Here is a 24,720-nt window from a genome sequence, read left to right as displayed (position 1 = left end):
TTCCCGGACGGCGCCCAGGACTGAACGCCCACCCGGGAGCCCGTGCTGCTGGCCCGGGACCGAAGGCCCGGATGCACTCCGGTCCGCTGGGTCTCCTCCTTCCGAGCTGTCATGGTGACCGTGTCATGGTAACAATCAACAGCTATTGCCCTACAGATGAAATGTAGGAAACCTGTATGTTCCTCCTGTTCCTTTGCAGAAGGTCTTTGATGAAGAAATAGTTCATGTGAGTTGGGCCAAAAAATATTTGATATTGTTTTAATGTCAGAGGCACCTGTTCATTTAATGAGGCATCAATACTTCACAACCAGGCAGCTTTACGTTTGTTTGGGTTTCTTAGGCTGAAATAATTTGAGCATCCTACATCTCCACCGGGATTGATCATGCGTTATATGTCCCCTGACTTTTTGAGGAAGAAACGAAAATACAAGAGGTTAGAGTAATGTTCTTTATTCTTAGTAGTTCGATCAGCCTGAGTCACTGCTTCCATTCACATAGGAGAAGCAATGCCAGTCTACCACACTCACATCATTTCATAAACATTATTGCGCCATATCTCTTTTCTGATCATTCTTGGGGGAAAGAGATACCTCACTTTTTTATTGTCATTTCTATGAACTGAGAAAATCAGTCCTGAACTGGTAGAATGGCGACGTTCAAATTGATGTAGAACCAGTAGCCCTTTGGCGGTTACCATAAGTTCCACATAGACACATCTCTCATAGCTTCCTTCTTCACAATCAGAACAGAAATCACCAACCACTGTAACCTGAATGGGATGGTCTAGCTACAAATAGATGAAACTGTGACATAAGTGGGGGTCAAAAGAATGTTTGAGAATCTCCCTTGATAAATACGGTAAATGATTACCATAGCATTTCTCTTCAGATGTTATTTTTAACTCATTTGAAACTATTTGCAGATAGAAATAGAACTATTTTGAGTGCTGATCTCAATATGAAATATAGAATTCACAGAATACACAAAATTATTGGTAGTACAACATTCAACAGTCAGGGGGCTATGAATTTTACATTAAAATTCAGTTATGTAGTAAAAAATAGAGTTATAGCTAGAAAAAAATATTTTCACAGGCAGCAGATACTCTCAGTGGAAATGAGCCAATTCCACATAGAAAGAAAATACAAGAAGTATGCAAACTAGACACCAGGAAACTTGGTCTATATAATTTAATCAGATTACACAGAATAAGACATAAAAACAGCAGTGTACTAGAGTAACTATAATTTGCAACACATGAAAACAGTTTCGAAAATGGGTTAAGGTTATACTCTGACAGTGGGCTTGTTGGAAATACAGACGTAGAATCAGACAGGTTTATGCGTCCTCTGGCACTGTCTTTCTTTGTCAAATCAGCTTGAACCAGTAGATGGGTGTGGATTCAAGCATGAGACGTGTTGTTGATTGATTAACTAAATCTTGTCTGGTGAGACTGTGAACCTCAGAGAGCCACAATTAACTATTGGTTGACATTTGGTATTTTTGATGCAAAAGCACATTTCCTCCTAATAATTGGAAATAGAGCTTAGAACTATTTTGTGGAACAGACCTATGATTGTCTGAAATAATGCTTCAGTGAAAAATGTGCATTTATACATCAGAGACTAGAATTTTAGATGTTAATTCTGGTACAATTTTTAGGGAAATCTTGTCCAGCTATATTTATGAAAGCAAGAATATGTTAGGTTATTTTTTTTAATTGGGTGTATTGACTGGCCTAAGCATAGACAATCTCCTTTTCAGTCATGTGGTTACAAAAGCTGTACATTACGAACAGTATAGAAACAAGCTGAAAAGATTGTGCCACACACCCTGGACAGTTATCTATACACAATTAAATTTGCAGATATAAAAGAAAATACAGCCTACTCCCTTATAGTGCAGTTACTTTTTAGATACAGTGTATCGCAGTGAGTGGCCATGGTCACCAACTCTAATTGTCCCCAGCACAGAGAATGAGTGCGAGGTCTGTCCGGTACAGCTTGCCCCCATCTGACAAGGCCATGATGCTCTTCTTGTACGTGGGGATGTTGTTTATATCCAGATCCTACACAGAACACAGTTGGCATTGTGGTCCAGTTAGACATGAAAGGTAGGTAACCACGGCCACAGGATAAAATGGGACACGGAAACTGCTCAAGCCATTAAGAAAAGAGCTGGATTACATTCTTACACAAATGTGAAGAGTCATAAGGTTGTCTTTAGAATCTATTGATCCCAGTTACACTGATTTAGGCCAGTACCAAATCAAGATAAGAACTGAAATCTACTTCTGCTTCTCTATAAATGTTTAAAGTAAATTTCCAAAAACAGATGTGTGGTTGCTTCTGGATGGATCTATAAAATCTACTTAAGAAGTAAGTGGCTCAGTAACTAATTACCTGTTTATTCTTCTCACACAGATCCTTCAGTAAAGCATCGAGTTCATGTTCATCTATGTATCCGTTGCCATCCTGAGGGAGGAGAAGCAAAATAGGTACGACCAACAGTATCGCCGGGAGGGGAGTGGAGCGGAATGGAAGGAACTGACATCCGTAGAAAATGTGCTTCCTGCCTCCCTCCTGGGCAGGTATTCTAACGCCTTAGGTCAGACCCTCAACATTTCTAACTGCTCCAGAGTTCCAGAGCTGATCTGAATTGCCTCTCATTGGACACCTTACAGTTGTAAAACACTTTGAACTTTTCAAAGTGCTTTCACATTTAATACGTCACTGCATGTTCACATCACCTCCTGCTGAAGTGAAGGGTCACCAATGTGTTCATATGAGTGGGGACGTGGAGGCATGGGACGGGCCTAGTGTCACACCGGATGCTGGCAGAGCCCACAGAGGCCTGGTTTGTCCAGGAATAGAGAAATTAGAACAAATAAAGGAGGTTAACTAGTGACCTCACAAACAGCCTTTACACACACACCATGTTACCATCTGGTAAGTTGGGGGATGGGGATCTGCTGGGTATTTTTATCCAGATTCATCCTCATCCCACCTGCAGAGTGGGTAGTATTGTCTCTTGTTTACAGAGTGAGGAAACTGAGGTTCAGAGGAGTGTGGTATCTTATTCAAAGCCTCACAGCAGGTAAGTCGTAGCTTTGGATTTGAATCAAGATTTGCCTAATTTAGGACATAACACAATATGTTTCCTATGAGAAAAATGAATCGCTGGGTAATTTTAATAGCTCATGTTGCTTTTAATAAAAACCTTGAGTTTGAGGGTTTTTCCCTTAATCACTGTTTTCCAAATTCTTCTAAAGAATTATACTTAGCAAACTTTTACCTGATCATATAACTCAAAAGCTTTATTGAATTCTTTCCCGCACATTTTGACTCCCTAGATAATAGAGAAGAGAACAAAGGTTAAAACACAGCTATCGTATTTGATCGTGTTTCTCTTGGCAACTCTCCCATATTCTAACTTTTCAAGGATAATAGTATTTATGTTAGAGAAAAAGAGAAATACCTGAAATTTAAGAAGAAAATTCTCCTGCACTGGTAGTAACCTTTTGAGAGAAAAAAATTACATGAATAGGTTAAATTTTTGATAAGGATCAGCTTATTATAAGAATATTTGCACACTCCCTAAACTCACCTGGCCATCTCAGTTAATTCCAGCTTCCCATCATTATTTGAATCAAATAATTTCAGCTGAAAGACAAAATGTCATTGTAGCCATTGAACGATTCATTGCTTGAAGGAGACATTCAGAATAAAGCAGTTCAAGTTATCAATTACAGAAAAAATCTAGAAGCCAGCATTTCTTAAACTTTCAGTGCAAATTTTCAATTCTGTAACTTGTGTCATTACCAGAGATTCTCAGAACAGTTTAGAATAGTTGAACAGTAACAGTGATCTTATCTAGGCTTCTAGAATATTTTCTTGCAAATATGTGTGTATATGTATCAAGATGTGGAGAGATGGTGTCTAATAGTACATTATAGCACATCGTGATTCTCCAAACAAAGATACGAAAGTAAATATTTGTTTTTCTCTTTTAGAGCGTAACAGGGCACACACAGGAGCAATGGGCAGATACTATGAATAAATCCTTGGAGATTAGAACTCTTGGATGCCACACATTCTGTAAGGCTCCCTACCTGCCCAGTGCACGTAAGTACACGTCACACACCAGACACACCCACTACAAACACTTGTACACCTGCCCCGGGAGGCAAGCATGCTGTTAGAAGCTAGCAACTGCTGCTGTACTGTATTAATTAGAAGGGTTATGGATGGGATATAGTAAATATATCAAATATGTACATTAAATATGAGAAAAAGCATTATTTTTGTTCATAAAGGAAGGAATATGCTCAGGGTCATAATGAAGATAGGTATAGTGAGGCCTCTTGAAGGAGAAAATGAAGGCATGCTATGATTTGAGCTGTTCTCAGAACCCTGAGTCAGAGGCAGATTCAGGGTCTGGTAGTGACATATTTTATAATTCATTGACCATAAGTTCTAATATTGTCACACTGTCTACCAAGACACTGGACACCAGATCACACAGTTTAGTGCCCATAGGGAAATATTTCTCCACATATATATATAAATTTTAATTAGTTCTTGATTAATTTGCTTCCCAGATTTGAACTGGTTTACGACATTTAATCAGATATGCCAGGCCAATCCAACAGGGGACAACTCCCATCTGAGTGGTTTTAAAAAGGCTGCTTCCAACTTCTACCTGGAAAGGAGTCTTTACTTTAAATAGATATCCCTAAAGATTGGCACAAAACAGAAAATTGATAAATGTAGGTTATTGTCCATTTCCCAAAAGTTATGTGGTGTTTCGATCTGCCCACCGTGACACATTTATATGCTGATGCTATGATAAAGTGGAATGTAATGAGGACACCTCCTTACCGTGAAAACTTTTTTGATTTTTTTGAAACTAAATATTAGCCCTCCTTTTAATAAATATCACTGTATAGTGAATAAGGCAGTAGTTAAGTTCTAGTGTTGTTCCCCCCACCCAACCCCCCACACACATAAAAGTAGGCTGACAGGCTGAAAGAAAACCTCAGTCACATCAACTATAATCAAACCCTGTATAAAATTATTTCTCACGGTAACTAAAAAGTCTAGCTTCTTTATCACTCTTATGTAACAATTTTTATAATATACACTTGTGGCTTAGAGGTTATGTATTTAAATTCATGAGATAGGAATTTCCTGTAACTTTACAGTCTTTAAAGCATGTACGTATAAGCATGCGTCTGATCTGAATAATAGAACTTTCTGAATTTAAAAACATAAGCAATTAAAATACTGTTGCCAGAATAATGGCCCGTGGCTTAATCAGTTCAGCAAAGACTTTTCCTCATGATTTTGACGCTGTAATGAGTCAGAATGAGCAAACCACCCACTGGAAATGAATTAACTTCATGGGTATGGAGTTACTGTATCTGGAATTTCATAAATTTATTTGACATTCATCACTAAAACATTAAGTGCCTTCCTATGTGAAAAGCCATTTTCTTGGCTCTATGATCAGCATCCTACAATAGATATTGCCGCACTGTTTACCGTAGCGTGGGGATAAGGCTGTATTTGTATTTCCTCACTCAACCCACCAGATAGTATTCCAAAGTAACAAGAATCAAAAGGAAGGAGGAAATACCATATTTAGTTGCTCAATGAGTAAGGTAGCTAGAGGTTCTCTTTAAACTCTAACAAAATCTGTGATTTCCTAAGTCATGATAAATGATTCAGAACTTCTATAATAAATAAGTTTTACTGATGTAATTTATGTATCTGTAATGGAGCTTACGTAACTATAAGTTGTATGATTTAGTGACATAGTTACACTGGCTTTGTAAGAAACACAAGGGATCTTTCGGTGGATAAAAACTGGTAGCTCCACAGAAAGGAAGTGCTCCGGTGTTGAGCTTTGAAGCCCAGGCCTGAGCACTGAGCCTCATGAGGCGGCAGCATCCTTAGTATTTGACTTTCCAGGTGAAATGATACCTATGTGATGTGATGCCCACAGCACATCATTTCATCCTCTGCAGCTGTGGGAATGAGTAGGACGTACTGGGACGTACTGGCTACAACCCTTTCAGGATCAGTCTTACCATTAGGTCTGTATATTCAGCCAGTTTTGTATCATCCACAGTCTTGTTTGCTTTTTCCAGCAGGTCCTTCAGAAAGTTCTGTCAAAACAGAGAACACTCAGATAAACTTTATCAATAACACACAGTCTGCTTCCATTTCAGCATGCCGTGAAACGTAACATCCCAGGCGTGCAAAGAAGCCTCTGAGGGAAGAACTGGGTGAGGAGCTTAGAAGGGAGACGAACCGCGTGGCCCTCGCGGCACTCCAGCAGAGATGCTGCCTCTGACAGGTAGGGTGCCTGCCTTTCGCTGAGACCTGCTCTGCCCTAGTCTGTGCCACACTGTGCTCTTGATTTCCGTGACAGGAGTATCTGGATTGTGCACTGTGTGTAGGAATCTTAGCAAACGCTTGTGAAAGCAGCCAGCCCAGTGGATGCATTTCTAGGTAATGATACTTTCAGCCAGACTCGTGTGGCTCTGCAAGAAACACAGGGCCCTTCTCTATACCCTAATGCTGTGTGTGGGAAACTACTAGTGGACCACATGGAGATTCAACCCTAATTTCAAGTGTGTCCTGCCCTCACAGCTGTATCACCTCAGCTGATGGCCAGTGTGTCTGCTGCTTGTCTCAGTGGCGGCCCAGTGGTTAGCGTGGGGCTGGCATGGTCCACAGCACCTGGGCCACAGCAGATGAAATCCCCCCTCTGAAGGACATGTGATCATATTAACATAGGTGGGAAAGATGAAAAAAGGTGATATTAATTTGACAGTTGGCGTTCAGGAGTGAGTTTAAGTTTTTTTAACAGAGAAATAAATCAGGGCTTTACAGAAATTCGCCATAGAAACAACAGTGTAAGTCCGTAGCCTTTCATTTTGTCTAGTGCTAGTCATTTGCACGTCCTCATCTTCTCAGAAAGTGAGCTAACGCTGTGGCGGAATAGGGAAGACCCCGTGCTCGCACGTCCCAGAAGGACCGTGTGGCTTCGCTCTGCGATGTCTGTCCCCCCGAATGTGCTGGACTGCTTTCACTTCATTCTTTTCACAAGAAGAGATCTCTTCTTTGGGTCTGATAAATTCACTTTCACTTCAGACATTCCACTTCAAATCCAAAGTGAAATGTGGAAAATTCAAAGTTATCTGTTCAGGCTGAATTTTATTTTTGAGTCTTAGGAGGCTTTTGTCAGAGATTAATTGGGTTAAAAATCCTCATCAGAGACAAAAATGGTGGTCACAGAAATAGCCTGGGAGAAACCTCGGGACGCTGAGATTCAGTCATGTCTGAGAGCAAGCAATGTTTTACTCTATTATAGATCTTAAAATTAGCTTTCTTGAAAGATCCATTAAAAAAGAATGCCAACTTATCTCCAAAATTCCCCAGAGAGGAGGACTTCTATTTAGAATCTTTTTCTGAAAATAAAATTTAGAACAAAGGAGACCGTTAGAGTATTTTGAGGTCAGTATTGGAAATGAGCTAAGGTTTTCATTATGAACTTGAAATAATTTTCAAAAGAATTTTTTTGGTTCAGTAAGGTACAAACAAAATAGCTTAACTGTCCCCTTGTGGGATCTACATTGCTGAGGTGCAAGTTTGTTAAAGACATTGTTTTTTGGTGATTTCACATTAAAAATTTTTCCATTTCTAAGAGGCTGTAGTTAAATGTATTCTCAGCGATTTTGCAATGGTGCTACTGTCCCCGTCCCATCTCTAAACTGTATGTGACTGGAGCCATGCCAGCCATGGCCAGGAAACCTTGTTTATATTGTCATCTCCCCCATGGCAGAGAAGGTGGGTCTCCAGTACCAGAGAAAACCAGAAGAAACCAGCTAAAACGTCAGCATTATTGCACAGTCTGTCTACGTCCACATCTGGGTTCTTCTCCTAGGCAGCTGCGTAATCTTGAAAAATTATCCAGTTTCTCTGAACTTCAGTTTCTGTTTGTATAATGGGAATAATAACACCTGCCTTGAAAATTGTCTGTAAGAATTAAATGTTAAAATACAGTTCAAGCACTTAGTACTGTGCCTGTCACATAGTAGGTGCTCAATAAATATTAATTTGCTTCCCTTGTAGTCACCATATTCTTAAGACAGAGTAGGGTCTTCTGAGAAGTCTTGGGGTCACTCTAAGGACATGAGAGAAAGGTTCTTTTCTATTTCTGAAAGACTCGTAAATTATTGAGCTCAGGAATAATATAGTTCATTGTGCCTTGTATTTCACAAGCTCTTTCGTGTGCAACATCTTACTTGAGCTTCACAATAAATCTGAGAGGAAGGTGTTATTACCCCCATCGTAAAGGTATAAAACTCAGAATGATACAAAGATTCGTCCAGAGGAAAGAACATTTCAAATCTCCTGGCCTCTTCCTTTTATGCCCTCCTCCTCCCCACCAGCTAGCTCCTCTTACGTCTGTGAGGTGTGGGTGGATAAATTCATCAGCAGACTCGCAGTTTCTGAGCAGTCTGGCTGCGTGGTGTCCTCACACAGAAGGAGCCCGTTGTCACTGACCGCGGGCAGGGTGCGGGACCGTCTAGGGACCTGGAGGCTGACAACCCTGGGTCTGACCAGTGCAGCCCTGGGTCTCACTCCTGGGGCACTCAGCGCATAGCTTCCCTTCTCTTTAGCTTTTCCTCACTGGGGTCATGCTGATGTCACAGAACTCACGCGGACATTACGTAAGGTGGTGTGTGTGAAGTACCGGGCTTATACTAGGTGTCCAGGCCTTGTTTCTTTTCCTTTCTCTTGAAAGAGAAATCTATAGAGGTGTTTAATTTATGAACTAAAACGTCAAATTTCAATGAAAAGGAGTGGCTTATTCAGCTTAGTCTATCATTCTATCTATCTATCTGTCTTATATAACAATTTGTATACACCACAGAAAATGCTAATTTCTTATGTTGCTGAAGAGAATTTCAAGAAGTACTCGAAGTCCCTTTTTTGATCTGGTGCCTCTTTAATGATGTGGAAAGTGGGTGAGAATGTTCCACTGCTCAACATTAGTTCCTTTTGTGGAATTTTTTCAAAAAGCTATGAAATTGATACCTGTGTTTGAAAGGAAAAGCAGCACAAGTTTTCATCGCTTACCTTAAGCTCCTCGGTTTCTATGAAGCCACTGTGATCAGTATCATACTTTCTCCATGTCTGCAAGTAATTTGGGATAAGGAAAAGCAGAACGTTAAAGAAAGCCAATGATTTCCCTACTGTGCACAGCATTGTGGGCCGTGTTGGGCAGCAGCCCTGCATACCTTCATGAACTCCTCACAGGACTTCAGCTGCTGGCATCGAAACAGCAGCAGGAAGTTCTCCTCTGTGGGCAAGACATGGGCCAACTGCAAGAGAGCCAGACAGCTGTCATAAGTGCCAGCAGAAGTCGGGCATTCCCACCGCTCGGCCTGTCTGGGACACAAGAGTGGTCCATTGCCCAGGAGACTGGGAGAGGACAGACCTTAGGACCCACCCAGTTCCTGACCCAGCTCTGTTCCTAGAGAGCCACTGCATCCCAGGCATGGGCGCCCGGTGGGCCTGTCGGTGGAGTGCCGCAGCAGGCCTGCAGAGGGAGCTCGGATACCAGACGTCTGGGCCCTGCTCATCTGCTGGACAAGGGTGGCTGGACTCCTTGCTCTGCTCTGGGACGCACAGCAGCCTTGCTAGTCTCAGGGCACACAGGACGGGGCACTGGGCCATACATTCCATGTAGGAGGAACACAAATGCAGGGAAAGCACAGCCCCATTCAGAGGAGGAAACCTACTAACCACACAAGGGGCGATGACCAAAGACAGGGAACTGTAAGGCAGTGGAGAGAGGTGGAAAGACAGCTTGTGGTGAGCAGTGGAAACTGAGGCAGGTGGGGAAGACCAGTTCCCAGGTGGCTGGTTTCTGCTAAAAGGACTTCCGGGGCTGGAGTCCAGAGCTTGGGCTTATTTTGATCTCCATCTCGGACTCTATGACATTCATCCTTAGGTCTCATTTCATAACTTCAGTGCTCCTTTCTTTAAAAGGAGAAAAAGGGCTCCGGCTCCCATTTTAAGATGAGTATAACTATATCTCGTGTGCAGGGAGGGAGGAAGCTGGATTGATGGCCCCATGCGCGGATTCTATTCCTGGCGCAGCTGCTAATTAGCTGTGGTCCCTGGCAACTCCCTCAGCCATTTCCACCCTCATCACTAAAATAAGGAGTTGAAATAGCATCCAGTGTCTCCTAAATGCTCTGGGTTCAAAGGACTGAGCGTCTGTTAGAAACACCACAGCGTCGCGTTAAAGGACATGGCCCACATCACATCCCCTCCCATTTCCACAGCTGGTGAACCCCGAATGCAGACAGGGACCCTTGTCCCTGCATTCCAGACCAAGACCCTAGGTCTAGATTAACCTCAAAAATTAAGTTCTATAAATTATAGAAAAGACTGTCACACTTTCTGTACATTTCATCCTTTTAAGTCCACTAAAAATTTTAAAATGTGATATAAAATGTATCATTCTACTGTATAGCACGTAATTTCAGCTTCTCTATGCCTGCATAAAATGTCCTTTAACTTACCTTGTTTTTAGATCTTTGAAATAATATCTCCAATTGGAACCATTCAGTTTCTAGGCACCACATGTGGGGGTGAAAGTAAGGGGTGGGGCCAAATATCTTATTAGGATGCTTAGTATGGCTCAGTCAGAAAACGTGTTATTTCTGTTGAACAGAAGTCACCAGTTGATTGTACATGAGCAGAAGTGTTCATTTAGGAAACTAGAAATAGCCAAAGCTAGCCCTTCCTGTATTTATAGGTGTTTGACATACAGTTTGCAAGCTTTTGGTGGACCTCCCCCTAGACCGTCCACATCAGGAGGCAGAGGCTGTTGTCTGCGTCCCCCAAGTGCCCTGTGGGGCGCTCAGCACCTTAGGGGCCTCACAGAAATGCGTGTGGTTTGGTTGATAATTGTACTTCATAAAAATACCTACTTAATGCTATTTATAGTCATTTGTTTTACTATTTTCATTGCAGTTTTCTATATTGGCTTTTCATGTGTCTATTGTTTTAAACAAAAAAAGATTTTTTTTCTTAAAAAATTCTACTTATCAAAATCCTCTGAATACCTGAAAACATAAAAAGTAAAAGAATGAGCTAGTAAACAGTGACCAAATGTAAAGTTAGAAAATGTGAACCATCCTTGTTTAAAATGAAAGTTCATGCAACTCGCACAGAATTCAGAGACCTCGCGCATGTCACGCCTGGAGATGGTAAGTCACCCTTCACAGCTCGTGGGAGCGAGCGTCTCTTTGCCCACGCCGTCTGGTCCTGCTCGGTTTATTTTATATACATATGCACACATTCAGCCTCTTAATTTCATTGAACTGTTACTGTTAAGCTGAATACAGCACCGTCCTATTTCACAGGCATTGGAAATGAGTCTTGAACAATAGTAGGTTACAGTAAGACACACCAGCATGAAGAAATGAGCAATAACTGTGTGATAGGATGTGGCTGTAGTGACCACGGAGAGACAGACCACCTTTCACAGGTGTGCATCACAGCATGGAGGGCCCATGCTCTGCCTGTCCCCCCGCTGTGCGTTGAGACGTGGTGTCCAAATCTCAGAGCTGGGCACATTCGCTCTCCAGCTCTGTGTCAGACCGCGTCGCCCAAGGCCACGTGTTAGGCGGGGGCTGCTTTTTTCTCGGATCTGCTAGGTCACTGCTGTCCATACAGGTGTCCAGTGACCTGTTCCAAGATTATTGGTGATTCCTTAGTCTTTGGGCTGTCTGTCTGCTCCTTTGTGAATCCCCAACATGTTTTCCTGGGCTGAAGTAGAGTGGACAACGGCAAGGGAATGAGTGAGAGGCAGATAGCTGTGGCCACCAGGTGGCGCCGTCAGGACTCGTGTCAGACTGGTGGCCCGTCCCCAGGGGAAATGCAAGCCTCTTCTTCCTCAGCCGACCCCCCTGCTGGTGTGTGCAAACCTTGAGGATGGGGTCTGTGCCTCATTTACCGTTTCTTTCCCAGCACCTGCCACAATTTCAGCAAATATTTTTACTGAGCCCGTGAATGAAGCTATTGACTCTTGGTCTAGAGTCAGTCAGTGTAAGTGGGAACAGTGTTCCTTTGGAGGTATTACCGAGCTGTGGGGAGGGGTTGGAGTGGACGCTGTGACCTGCCATCTGGAGCTCCCTTCAGGTGCTGGCACTGTTGCTGTGGCCTTGGCTGTCAGGTCTCTTTGGGAGCACCTGGGCTGAAGACAGTTGTGTCCCCAAGGAGGCTGCATCCCGTGACTGACCCACGAAGACAGATAAGGCCCAGCCCTGCCACTCAAACCTTGGAACATCTCTGGAGGGTGATGCCAGCGCCTGAGCACATTGTCGGGTCCGCTGACTGCTGTGGGGACTGTCAGGCAGCGTGTCCCTCTCATTCCCCTTCCATGGGTGTTGATCCCACGGGCACTCGAATAACGCCCCTCACCGCCATCGTCAAGTCAGGTGTGCTTTGCTGGGTGCCCACCCGTGGCAGGGGGCCTGGTCTTTGCACACAACCAGCACCACATGGTGTGTGCAGCAGGTGGGCACCCTCTGTGGGTGGCCGGGCTGTGACTCAGACCTACTAGGTGCATGCGTGCCTGCTGCTGGGCATTGCGTGGCTGCTAGGAAGGACCTTACAGGGAGGCAGATCATCAAAGCGCAGGACACAGCGATGAAGCCAGGACTGTGCGAGGACCACTCTCCTGGAAAGGCACCTGAGCAGGGAGCTGGGGCGTCCTCCCCCCGCACCCCCCGCGGCTTCCTGACCTGTACCCTGGCCTCTTGTGCCCTGGCACTTCCATGGGACCTAGAGACACTTACTACCCATGACAAGTGCAGAAGTTGGAAGGCAAATAATCTTCTCATGTGCATTTAAGACTCTTCGAATTGAATAATTTGAATTTGACAAGTTATATAAGAAGCGGCATCCAGAAGACTCCAGAGTCGACAACCGGCTAAGGGAAGTGTCTGCACTTCATGTGAGCGCCGGAGAAGAAATTCCTGTTTTCTGCTAAATCACTCATCTTCCTCTGTAATTATTGTAACAGGCCTTCTCTGCAATAGAACCATTAGTCTGAATAGAGAACTTCTGACTGTTGTGATGTTTGTTAATTATCTCAGAATTTCACTACTCTTGTTTTAACTTCATATTAACAATCTCTTGGTTGCTGAACTATGTTTGTGTGGATTTTAAATCTATTTAAAAACATGAAATTCAATACTTCAGAAGAAAGCACTGTTTCTACATGTTTCCAGGTCACAAAAGCATGTTGTTACAGCATCTCAGTCAACTTCATCAGGACAGAACACTGAAAAACTACCTGCATGTTTGAGTTAGAGCCAGGTCAGTGTGGTCTGTTTCCCCTCGAAGAGCTGCCGGCATTTCGTTTGCTTTACCCGCGTTAGACTATGAGCCGTGAGTCACCTGTAAAATGGGCATAACATGTAGGCAAATCCAGCCTGTTCTCCCTGTGTGCAGCAGAGTTCGGAGTGCTTGATGGCAGGAGCCAAATACTGATGTGGGACGACATGGGCCTTTCTGCTCCTTCATAGCTGGCTGGCATCTGTGTTCTATGTTCTAATAGGATTTCTTAGCAAGTGACATCATAGGTCAAGTTTGAAAGCAAAGGATGAACTTCAATTAATACAACTTTCTGGAGACACTACAGGGTACGTTGAGATCAGGCACTGCCCACGCCCCCTCTCCCCATTTTCTACTCATGATCTGGAGTTTTTGGTTTCTTTCTCCCCAGGATGTTCAGAGTGTCTCCTTGCTCTCTTCACCGCTGCTTAATACTGGGACAGCTTTAACATTCAAAGGACCCACTGCGCAGTCTCTCTTGCCTGTCATCTGGTGGGTGGGCACGCTGACTCTCCCCAACTAATCACCCTAACCCCACATCCGGAGCCTTAGCTGACAACTTAGATTAAGGGAAAGAGTTCTGGAGTCTGAGGCAGGTCTCCCACCAGGGTTTCCTCACTCCCTCCCCGTGGGAACACCAGTCAACCTCCTGGGCTTGAACTGCTTTGCCTTTAGAATGTGGAATTTGGGCTAGTTTTTTCCAAGGGTCCCATCTAGCAAAAAACGTCCATAAGAACCTTTTCATGGGTTCTTTGGTGTCTCACTTCTCTCCTGTTAACTCTTTCTGTTCAGCTGATCTCTAAGTTCTGCCCAGATCACGTCCCAAGTGCTTTGGCCAGATGCCTGTCTGCACTTTGACTGCCCTGGCCCCACGGGCTAAGCCTAAAGCCTTGCCATAAGCAGCCAGCTGAAGCTGAGAAGGTTTTCTGTTATGAGGGTCAATGAAAGAACATATTTGAAAATACTTTATAAGTTGTGTAATGTCATCCTAATGTAAATTGGTTCCCTTGTTACTGCTGTAAAAGTTCCTCAATTCTTCATTTCAGCCTTCATTCACTTCTCCACCCTCTTCTGGTCCTGTCTTTCCTGACACAGAAAACCTTTCTTCCCTCCAAAGTTTTTTATCTCAAACTTCTCGGGAAATTCTTTCATCATATCTCCAGGACAGTGCATCTGCTGGTCACCCCAGCCTTTCATTCAAGTATGGCCTCAAATTCTAATTCATAAAGGATTAGACTATGTCATGTAAAGGAAAACCTGGGTTCAAGACAGGCTTATCCATCTTGTCCTTTATGAATGTAGGATCCGTGTAAATCAGATCCATGCCATTTATACCCCTGTACAACCTAGCATTCCTGGCAAAGTTCAGTCAAAAAAATGTTCAGCTCGTTAGAGTCCTTCAAGGTGAAATATGTTAAATATAAGGCGACACTCTTTCCTCTGCTAGAATTATAAAGCACGCCAAACTCTGAAATAGCCACAACAATAATCACACTGATTTCAGAATTTCCAACTAGTTTGGAATAGATTTACCTATTTCATTTATGTTCATTTTCAAGTTCTCTTCTTATCCTTCATGATTCCAGATCTTATTAGGTGGCCTCTTTGGCAGTCCGTAAGTCCCATTACTATAAATTTATTTCCTTATATAGTAATGAGTTTCCCACAGGCAAAGGGAAGGTGCATACTCCAGGGAGATATTTTAATGACACAGATAATAATAGTCTGTCCTTCCCTAACTCCATCTGTAGTAGCTGTTTAAAAATAAGTGTATTGCACATTGACATCACAGGTGTCCTGTGAGATCAATTATCTGAAAACCAGGTTAGTTCTCGGAACCAAAGGTAAATTATAACTAAATGTTGACAGCCAGAATACTTCACAATCTAGTACACTAAGGACATTATATATGAAGAACATAATTATGCTTATGATTTAGCATATTTTAAAATATGACCTTATTCATTTTCCTGAAAGCTGTCCACTCAATTTCTCTAATAGAAATAGAGATAAAAATAGGTGGCAGAGATTTTAAAAAGTAGCCGAGACACCAGCATTTGGAAAACTAGAAAGGTACCAACCACTTTTTCTCAAATCTGAAACTGTAGAATAATTGATATATAATCAAAGTTTGCTTCCTTGATTTATAGACAGAAAAAGTTGTCCTCAATTAGAAAAGTCATTGTGAAAAGATAAGATCTGACACCCACATTTTGAACTTTTAGAGACTCAGAAGGAACCTATTCCTGTAACAGATCACAACACACCACTCACCGTAGTTAACGTCTCGTGTTTATCCTAAGGCCAGTTTAACACAGAATTTCAGAAACCAGGATGCTGCTTTTTGCCATGACATCGTCAGAGAGACTGCAAAAATTTTATGTTTTAACAGAAAAGTCTATAATGCTAACTGAGCAGAGAAACCAGTGAGCCGTGCACATGGCAGGTGTCATGGTGAAGTGCGGCAGGTAAGGTCAAGGGACGGGTGGTGATGACCCAGCGTTAGCGACATGACCTCTGAACGGCAAATCAGTTCACTTCTCCAGGTGTCAGTTTCTCGTGTGTTAAACCGAGGCTCTGGAATTGGCAAACTCTTAGATCCCCTTCATTTCAAACACTTTTTGATTTTATATTTCTGACCAGAAGATATAACCTGGGACCTAGGCAAAGCCTCTCTGAATGGGCCTTGCCATACCATGTTTGAGCTGGATACAACTCAGAAAGTGAAGATCATTTGTTAAAATTGTCAGAAAAATGCATGTTTCTTACCTCTACAATTCCTATTTTTCCATCATCTCTCTGCCCATACTGATCCACAAAAGTTTTCATCTCAGGTGATAACTCCTAAAATTATATAAGAGCAAGTAAAAATTCTATAAAAACAAAAACCCAAACCCAATTATGCTTGTGATGGTGTTAATAACATATTGCAAAGAAAAACTGGAATTGGAACCATTCAGAATTATGCATACTGATGAACTATTCTCATGAAAATTAAAGACACAGCTGATATATAGTATTTGCTGGTTTCAAATGAAAGAGTTATAATTATGATTATCATTTCTGAATCAATCATGATTTATCTTCTATTATTAGTTTTGAGAATATGCTATCCTTTCAAATGTCGTCAGAATTATTCAGTTCATGACCTTTAGTGAATGTGAATGTAATGATCACTGTTAATGGACTTTAAACACTGCTTCCTTCAGGAAAGATTCTTTCATATTGCTGCACTAATTGTCCTTATTCTAGTATCTTTTATCCATGGAAGGCAATAATATATGTTTTCAGTTTGGACAAGCAAAAAATATGGAGCGTTGAGGAGTGACTCATTTGTAAGCAATGTTTCCAGCACGAAGTGGTATTCATTAATTAAGTAGAGAAGTTAAATATCCGAAAATATCTGTCAGATGTAAAACCAGTTTCACCAGTGTGTACTGCCATTGGAGACAATCTGATGACCTTATTTTAGGCCACTTATTACATATGTTTAGGATCTTTGCCTCCAAGATTAATGTAGGGAGCAGTTTTCCAGTGTTTCCTTGTTTCCTTGATTTCCTGAGACGATGTTCTTTCTCTTATGAACTCTAGTGCAGGAAGACATGTTTCAGAGTGACATGGTGAGTGCTTTCATCTCGTTTGGGTTCCCCCTCAGTCTGTTCTACTACTTACATAACCTCTTCCCATATTGTCAGACTTGAGAGCTGCAAGCTATAAACGAGCGATCTGAACGCAGAGCTAGTATTCAGGAGGTTGAGTGTAAGTGCCCCTTGAGTCTCCAGCCAGTTTCAAGCAGTCCTGTTGCAGTAACTGAAGCCTGTTTACAATAGGTCAGCCCTCACTCACGTCCTGCTCTGTGTCGTTGGGAAAGCTCATTAAGGTCTTGGTCTTTGACCTAACTAAAAAGAGGGAAGTATTAGCTACCACACGTCAGCTCTAGGGGTTATAGTTTAATGTAATATAGTTAAATGTAAATTAAGGGCTATAGTGAGGGTGGATTCTTTACTACTAGTTTTACGTAATCCTTCATAAACCAAAGTAAATATCATTGTAGAACTGAGGTAACAGTAATTAAGCGATTTAATTATAATGTCTTTAAAAAAAATCTAATGTAGATTACTTTCAACTTGAATGTCTTAAATTTTATCATAGCAACAATTGTAAGAAAATGAAAGTGGCAATAGTGGGACTATAAGTTGTTATGTTTTTTTACACATACCTTAAAGTAAACAAAAAACAAAGCATCAGTCCTTAAATCTGAAAACCATATAATACCACTGGCTTAACTAGCAGATTTGACCTTAGTTTATGAACTTTCTGGGTGAGAATGTGTTTTAAACAGTGTAAAACATGATGATGATAATAAACTAAAAGTTTCTAATTTAAAGACTAAATACCATGTTTATTGTAAAAGGGTAGAAAATATGTTGGGTGATTATGTTTAATTAATGTTGTGTTTGCTTATGGTTAATTTTCGTGAACATTTTTGAGATGTCACATTGTTCACATGACAAGGCAATATTTCCATTAATGCAGTGAACTCTGTTATCCTAAGGCCTGAAATGCCGAGACATCTAGTTAATAGGGGCAATCTTTATGCTCTAAAAAAAGAGAAGAAATGTTGTAAAAGGCTGTAAGCAGTGGGGCCAGTAGTATAGTGAACTGTTTTTCTGGTACATGAGCCTCTCAATCCAGATCTTGATGCAAATTTCTAACTATCCAAATACTATATAGATAATCCATAAAAACATTCAGTAATCAAGGTAGTGAGCAGCCTGTTATGGCCCTCTACCTGTGCTCGGGTTTGGTATCATTGGGTTATTATGTAATACAGAGTTTCCAATATTCTAAAATTGGAGTCCAGGCAGTAAGAAAAATAATTAGGCTCTAAAATCTTTAAAACTCTAACATGAAGTCATTATTTACAAAAGAAAAGGTACAAATATTAAAATGGGAAGAGGAAAAGAAAAATCTGAAAAAATGTATAGCTTCTAAATATTTGAATTTCTAAGATGAAAATACATCTCAATATTAAAATTACTTCTAGAAAAATTAAAATATAATCATTTAGCTACTGGAAGCTCTTACAAGGTTTTAACTTGAAAATTTTTAGCAAGTAAGGTTTTTCCAACCTGATATTTTAAATATATATTTTTTCAATGAGGAAGAGACTTGTTTTTGTTTTGTTAGTCAAAGACACAAGGATGTGGAGAGAATGTATAAAACGTTTTCTATTTTATCTGATCTCATTCAATTATACTTTCAGATTTATATAATATTAAATCTGGATAAAACAATCCCCAGAGGGCTATCTGGTTTTAAATCAATTTCGTCAATGATTTTAGCAGCTGACAGTTCTGTAATGCATTTCAGTACATTTTAGAGGCCTCTGGGATTCTTTTGAATATGGTATACAGAGATGTGTACCACACAGTTTTCAGTTTAGATAGAACAAAAATATAACTCTTTTAGTAAATTATATATATGTAATATATAATAACATTATAATTATATATAACTCGATACGAGAGGTGGTGATCTGCTAAAGGACCAGACACACCTATACACACACACACACACACACACACACACACACACACACACACAATCTGTTATATAAACTCTTTCTAATGGCAGTCAGAAAAGTCAAAGATCATGAACATCTAACGAGCCCAAATTCAACACTGCCTTCAGAAACGCAGTCTTACATAAATCCCAGTAGATTAGTGAAACTCTTAACCTATTTTACTATATACAATCATCTTATCTATGTTTCCAAGCTGGGTATATTTTATTTTTATGCTGACAACATCTTTTCTTGACAAGTTAATTTGTGACCAAAGCAAGTCATTCAGAATTAGTAAGAATTGTCATTTATTTAATCAACTAATGGCTTAAGTTACAAATACTATATCTTGTTTTCAAGATCCTATTAATTGCTTACCATCAGAGTATCATTTTGCTTTTGTAAAACACATTGAATTCTTAAACTTGTTTTACTTTTTACATTGCTAACTTTTGGGTTTTTCCCTGTCTTCAGAAATGAACACCTTTCTTGCTAAATTGTTGCTCATTATCATGTTACAAGTCGTCCAACTTTGCCCCCATTGAGGAAGGTGGTGATAGGTCCTTTTCTCATCTCTCCAACCTCATCAAAATCACAACAATGACAACTGGCAATAGAAAAAGATCCATAATGTGCAGATCTGTTTCCTGACCACCAAGGGGCAGAAATGTTATTTCTACCCTCACTTCTCATGCACATAAGTTAAAAATTACCTAACGGAACGCAATCTCAGATGCTGATCTGCTAGGGGATCTCACGAACCCACACTTTCCTTTTAACACTGCTAGAGTTGTGCACGTACAGAAGCTGTACTTGAACGCACCGACTTCAGGTTCACTGTCTTTCCCCTTAGGAAATATCCCCTGTCTGTCTCCCCATCTCTCCCTCTGTTTCTCTTTCCTCTCTCTCTCTCCTTTTCTTCCCCTCACGCAATCTGGAAACGTGCTCTTTCCCCTTTCTCAGTCAATAAATGTTTCCATTCCCTGAAAACCATTTGAGCCTGCTGGCTCTTTCTGAAAATGTTAGAATATCTATATTTTAAGGTTGAAGATTCCTTTCAGTCTTTGCAACTTTAACCTACCAGTCCGGCCTTCTTCCGTGCCTGCTGGAGCTCTTGGATCAAATTCTGCAGCTCCTTTCCTTCCAGGTACCCACTTCCTGCAAAGACAGAGGCGCCAGGTGTCAGACATTTCACTCCAAGTCCCTTCCCTGTTCAGTCTCCAGGACAGGTGTCTTTCCGGCTACCCCAGAAGTTCTGTCCTGCCTGGACCTGGATTAACTCACCGAAGACAAGGCCACGCTCCCCTCACTCGGGGGGTTAGGGATGCTGAGCAAGGCCACAGGAACTTTGAGGAGCAGTGTCCCCAATCCCTGCTCTCCCCCCACTTTCTACTACGACCGTTCTTGGAGATAAAGAAGTTTAAGTTTTGGGGGTTAACATCGAAGCAAAATATAAACTTTCGAGTTGATGGTTCTGTAGCCAGCCGAAAGGTAAGCCTGAGAGCCGGGGGAAGAAGTGAAAAAAAGAAAAAGGAGTAAAAGGGGTGGGAGGTTCGGGAGGGAAGGGGGAAGGAAGGACGCGGACAAGGGACTTGAGACAGATAAGAGAGAAGATAGTCACCGTCAGCATCGAAATGCAGCCAGATCTCGAAAAACTGTGAGGCAGTGATGAGGGGTGACTGCAGGTGGGACTCGGCCATCGTGCCGCGGAGCGCGAGTGTCGGGGTGAGTGCGAGGGTGTCAGCGCGCGCGAGAGACCGGGCCCGGGCGCTGTCCGCGGTGCTGCCCAGCTCGGCGCCTCCGTTCCGCCCGCGCCCGCGGCGCCCGCATTTATTCTGCCGCCCGCCCCGCCCGCCCCGCCCGCACGGCCCCGCCCACCGGCCTCCCCACTCCCGGGAGGGCGGCTGCAGGGCGGGAGGCAGCAGGTGGGGGGCTCTGGCTCCGATGCTCACTTCCCCACTATTCGCCTCTTCTAGAGAGCATCTCATTCCTAAATATTATAGTAAAATAACATAGGTGGAGAGGTTTTCATTTTCAGAGGGTTAGGGGAAAGCGGACGAAGGCTGGAACCATGTAAATGATGCTTGTAGTGAGCGTGTGCGTGATTTCTCCAAGACATTTACGCGTTTGAACAAACTCAGGTGGAAGCTTGGCAAGTATTAGGTCAATCTGATTAGTGTATGTATTGAATTTATTGATATCAATAACCACTGTGTTTTGTAGTTATGAGGCCATCACATGAATGTTTCCTAAGATGGATCATATGACATGCCAACCTGAGAAAGCAGGATCATGCAGGGTTTTTTCTGCTTGAAGTACAATTAATTGGAAAGTAATACAATTAAATGACAAAACCTTAAACTGTTAGAGAAGGAAGTCATCTTAGAGATACTGTGGCTTACCTCCTTGAGTTTGGGAAGAATGAGTAAACCAACCCAAAGAGAAACCAAGGATCTGGCCAAGCTCACATCTGAGTCAGTGTGTGACCCAGTCACAGCCCTAGTCAGTGGTCCGAGCACATGTCCCTCTCCTTTCTATGCCAAGCAGTCCCTCTTAAACAATTTTCCGAAAATGGAAGTTGCCATCAGAGTTGGGGAAAAAAAACCCTTAGTAAATACGTGTTATGTATTTTAATATGATAAATGATATATTTAGATGATTTGTTATTCAAACGTACTTCTAAAGTAGTGTTTGGTTTTTGAATCCGTTGAGACCCTTAGGTCCACTGAAGATTTGTGTTGTGTCTGATTACAGTGGTACAAAAGCACAATGAGGGCACAAGTGAAAATCCAGATACAGCCAAAACAGACTTGAAGTGAATTAAAGTGAATTCACCAAGCTCTGTTTTTTATCCTTGTGTAACTATCTATGAGAACTCTCAAATTCATGTTTCTGAGACTGTATGCCTCTCCCATCTGTGGATTTGTGGAGCTTTTCCTGTGTATCCTTTTCAGAGACCCATTGTTTCAAAGCTGGCCTGTTTCAGTGTTCCCAGTGGCGTCATCTCTTCCATAACACTCTACAGAGCACAGATTGTTTGCACTTCAGTTCCCTTTGCTGATTCTCTGTTAGTCTCTGAGGCTGTTATATGTGGAGCACTACGCCCCGTGTTTTACACAAGAGGTAAATAAACTGTTTTCTGGACTAAATAGGCCTTCATTAAATGCTCAGTTATTTATATTTTCATTCATCCAGTGAGCATTTATTTATCCTTAGTATGTCAAGCACTCTGCTAGACACTGGAAAATAATGAAATAAAGGACCTGGTGTCTACCTTCTTGAGGGTTAAACTTATGTGCTTATGGCCAGATGCACACACAACAGTACGTGTTGGTACAATGGAAATTTGCACAAGCTACCGTGTGTGCATGAATCTCCTAGTTCTTCTGCCTGTGTGCAGGTGAAGCTGAAGTTCTCTGCTGAGACAACAAGCACTGTGTTCCATAGTGGGCCCTTTTGGTTCTAAAGAGAAACGGTCACAAGAATGAAATACTAAGAGCTTGTACAAGCTCATCCTAACTCCTGGAAACTAATTCTAAGAAAGGTCCTATTTGCCACTATATTAGCAGCAAGATCTTTACATGAAAATATGGCCTGTGAACATGGATTCTAGAGGATAAACCTTGAAAAGAGGGTGAGAAAGTATTGACTACGGAATGATTTGAAGAAGCACTCTGACCCTTTCTTGCCCTAACAGCTAACAATGTCTAGACTTGGGTACAGTGGAGACGAAGAGGAAGGCCAGAGAAAAAATAAAGGCACATGAATTGAGCAAGCCAATGAAAAGAGAACTAAAATTTCTTTTCTTTTTGGTAATTACAACCAATTTCCTTCCTTCCCCACCCCCGCGCCAGCACACACACAGTGATATATATTCCTAAATAGTTCCACCACAATTTTTTTAGTTTCATATTAAGTTCCAAAAATGTTACATGATAATGTTTAAAAATCAGAAAAAGATATATTTGAAAAAGCAGTGTCCTTTCTGTTTTGTTTCTCTGAAGCTCTGATGACTTCAGAATGTGTGTGTGGCGATGGTTAGGTGTGGTTACAAGGCAGCAGGGTGGTGACGGACAGGTGACTTTCGTGGTGCTATGTGCAAATAGCAGGCACTCTTTTTACTTCACCTAGGGTTCTGTGGAGCGGCTTTTGAGGGGAATAAAGTAGATTGTGGAGCTCTACAACCCCTTTTACATCAGTTCTTAGTGCCTTCGCTGCCCCAAGGCAATCAGTATCAGGCTTCATGCTCTGCAAACATACCATTTCACGTGCATGTTTGTTGTTTGGTTTTACAGGAAAGACTATATTCTGTATATTGCTCTAACTTTTTAGTATTCATTCAAGGACATCCCTCCAGTATTAACATCCACATCTAATTAGTACTGTTTAAAAATTCAAATAACATTTTTTATTGATTAACCGTAATTAGAGATGTTACGTTTATTTCTAGTTTTTCTCTGTGACAAATGCTGCAACAAACACCTTCACACATTTATCTTAGATACATGTGTTTCTGATTACAACAGAACAGAGTCCCAAAAGTAGTACTAGTTCAGAAGTATGCATATTTTAACTTTTAATATATATTTCCAGATGATTTCCTCTAATTTGTAGCCTCTGGTACTCAAATGAACAAAGTCCGAGTATGACATCCTCATTAGCTATGAATGTTATTGTCTCTTAAACTTTCTTCTAATCTTATGGGTAAAAATATAGCTTAGTATTCTTCCCTTATTTTGTGTTCACTATTAATTCTGAAAATTTAGTTTTTGGTTTTCTAAGGTGAAATTTTTATCATGGTTTTTTTTTTTTGATAGAAGAAATATAATTTCATAGAAAATGTTTTCTTCCTTGAAGCTATTGTTGGTCTTATTGGACTGTCACCTCAAAATAATATCTCTTCAGACAATGTTCAGCCATTTCTAGATTAAATTCTACTTTATGGTGACAGATTTTAAGTAATTTGAGATATACTTCTCACTGCTGTCCTCAAATGCTTGGGTTCTGTAATTACGGTAGGAAAGATTTTCTTAAGTGTGTGGGAATCCTTTCATTTCTAGGATTCTTGAAGAATTACAAATGCTTTTCATAGTGAGAAAGATTTTTCCATAAGATTGGACTTTCTAAAAACAGCATTGTAAGAAAAGCATTTTTATGACTTTCTTTATAGGCCGCATTACCCAATGTAAGGTGAATGGGGTCAGGATCCAATATTGTCATAAAAGTAGAAGCAGTTCATTTGAAAAAAATAACCTCTGGGGTAATGAAACTGCACTTCCCACTTCGTGTACTGAGTTAGCACATCTCCATTCACATTCGGACTGTGCAAAGTGGAAGGCTGAATTTGCCTGTTTCAGGAACGTTCCCTGAGCCTCCATTCAGAAAGGAGCGCTCCGGAAACCCCCACTGTGGGGCCAGTTGCACGGGAATGTAAGAAATCACTCTCTTCACATCCTAGCCCCTCAGATCTTCTTTAACAGATGGATTAAGCCTCTGGGAGGAGGGGGAGCGTCATGGTTGTACCTACTTGTGTTCTCCGAAAGGAGCCTCATCAGCATCATCTTGCCATTTGATATAATTTTCATGAGATTTCAAGGACTTGCATAGATTTAGTCAGAGAAATCTGTACTCTGGGCCAGCTAGGCAACAGTGGGAAAGAATATTTCATTCTGGGTGACACAAGTTTTAGAAAAAGAACCGATCAAATGTGGCCCATATGGGGGA

The 24,720-nt window shown here is 41.5% G+C and overlaps 1 protein-coding gene and 1 long non-coding RNA gene across 2 annotated transcripts in view; one reads left to right on the top strand and one right to left on the bottom strand.

Moving 5' to 3' along the window:
- Positions 1-434: 434 nt before the first annotated feature.
- On the bottom strand, positions 435-20,811 carry CALB1 (calbindin 1). The gene is made up of 11 exons (XM_033126785.1): positions 20,618-20,811; positions 20,078-20,154; positions 16,200-16,274; positions 9,314-9,397; positions 9,153-9,209; positions 6,092-6,169; positions 3,607-3,662; positions 3,478-3,517; positions 3,295-3,348; positions 2,403-2,474; positions 435-2,068 (listed from the first exon to the last, which is right to left on the bottom strand). The coding sequence occupies exons 1-11, from the start codon at positions 20,694-20,696 to the stop codon at positions 1,955-1,957; spliced, it is 786 nt and encodes a 261-aa protein (XP_032982676.1). The 5' UTR covers positions 20,697-20,811; the 3' UTR covers positions 435-1,954.
- LOC117034094 (uncharacterized) overlaps positions 4,017-24,720 on the top strand; it is a 172,677-nt gene continuing 151,973 nt past the window's right edge. The window contains exons 1-2 of the long non-coding RNA XR_004425008.1: positions 4,017-4,124; positions 6,233-6,360. This is a non-coding gene — a long non-coding RNA (uncharacterized LOC117034094). The remainder of the gene's footprint in view (positions 4,125-6,232; positions 6,361-24,720) is intronic.

This window comes from Rhinolophus ferrumequinum, chromosome 14 (assembly GCF_004115265.2).
Source record: "Rhinolophus ferrumequinum isolate MPI-CBG mRhiFer1 chromosome 14, mRhiFer1_v1.p, whole genome shotgun sequence".
Lineage (NCBI taxonomy): Eukaryota > Metazoa > Chordata > Mammalia > Chiroptera > Rhinolophidae > Rhinolophus > Rhinolophus ferrumequinum.
The sequence above is the reverse complement of the archived record's forward strand: the minus strand, read 5'-3'. Positions and strand labels throughout refer to the sequence as shown.

Excerpts from the sequence above, each read along its gene's own strand:
- CALB1 (XM_033126785.1), bottom strand. The coding sequence starts at position 20,696 with ATGGCCGAGTCCCACCTGCAGTCACCCCTCATCACTGCCTCACAGTTT. Across the intron at positions 9,398-16,199 it reads GAAAAATAGGAATTGTAGAG|TTGGCCCATGTCTTGCCCAC; the intron begins GTAAGAAACATG and ends GCTCTCTTGCAG. Across the intron at positions 6,170-9,152 it reads TAGAAACCGAGGAGCTTAAG|AACTTTCTGAAGGACCTGCT; the intron begins GTAAGCGATGAA and ends CTGTTTTGACAG.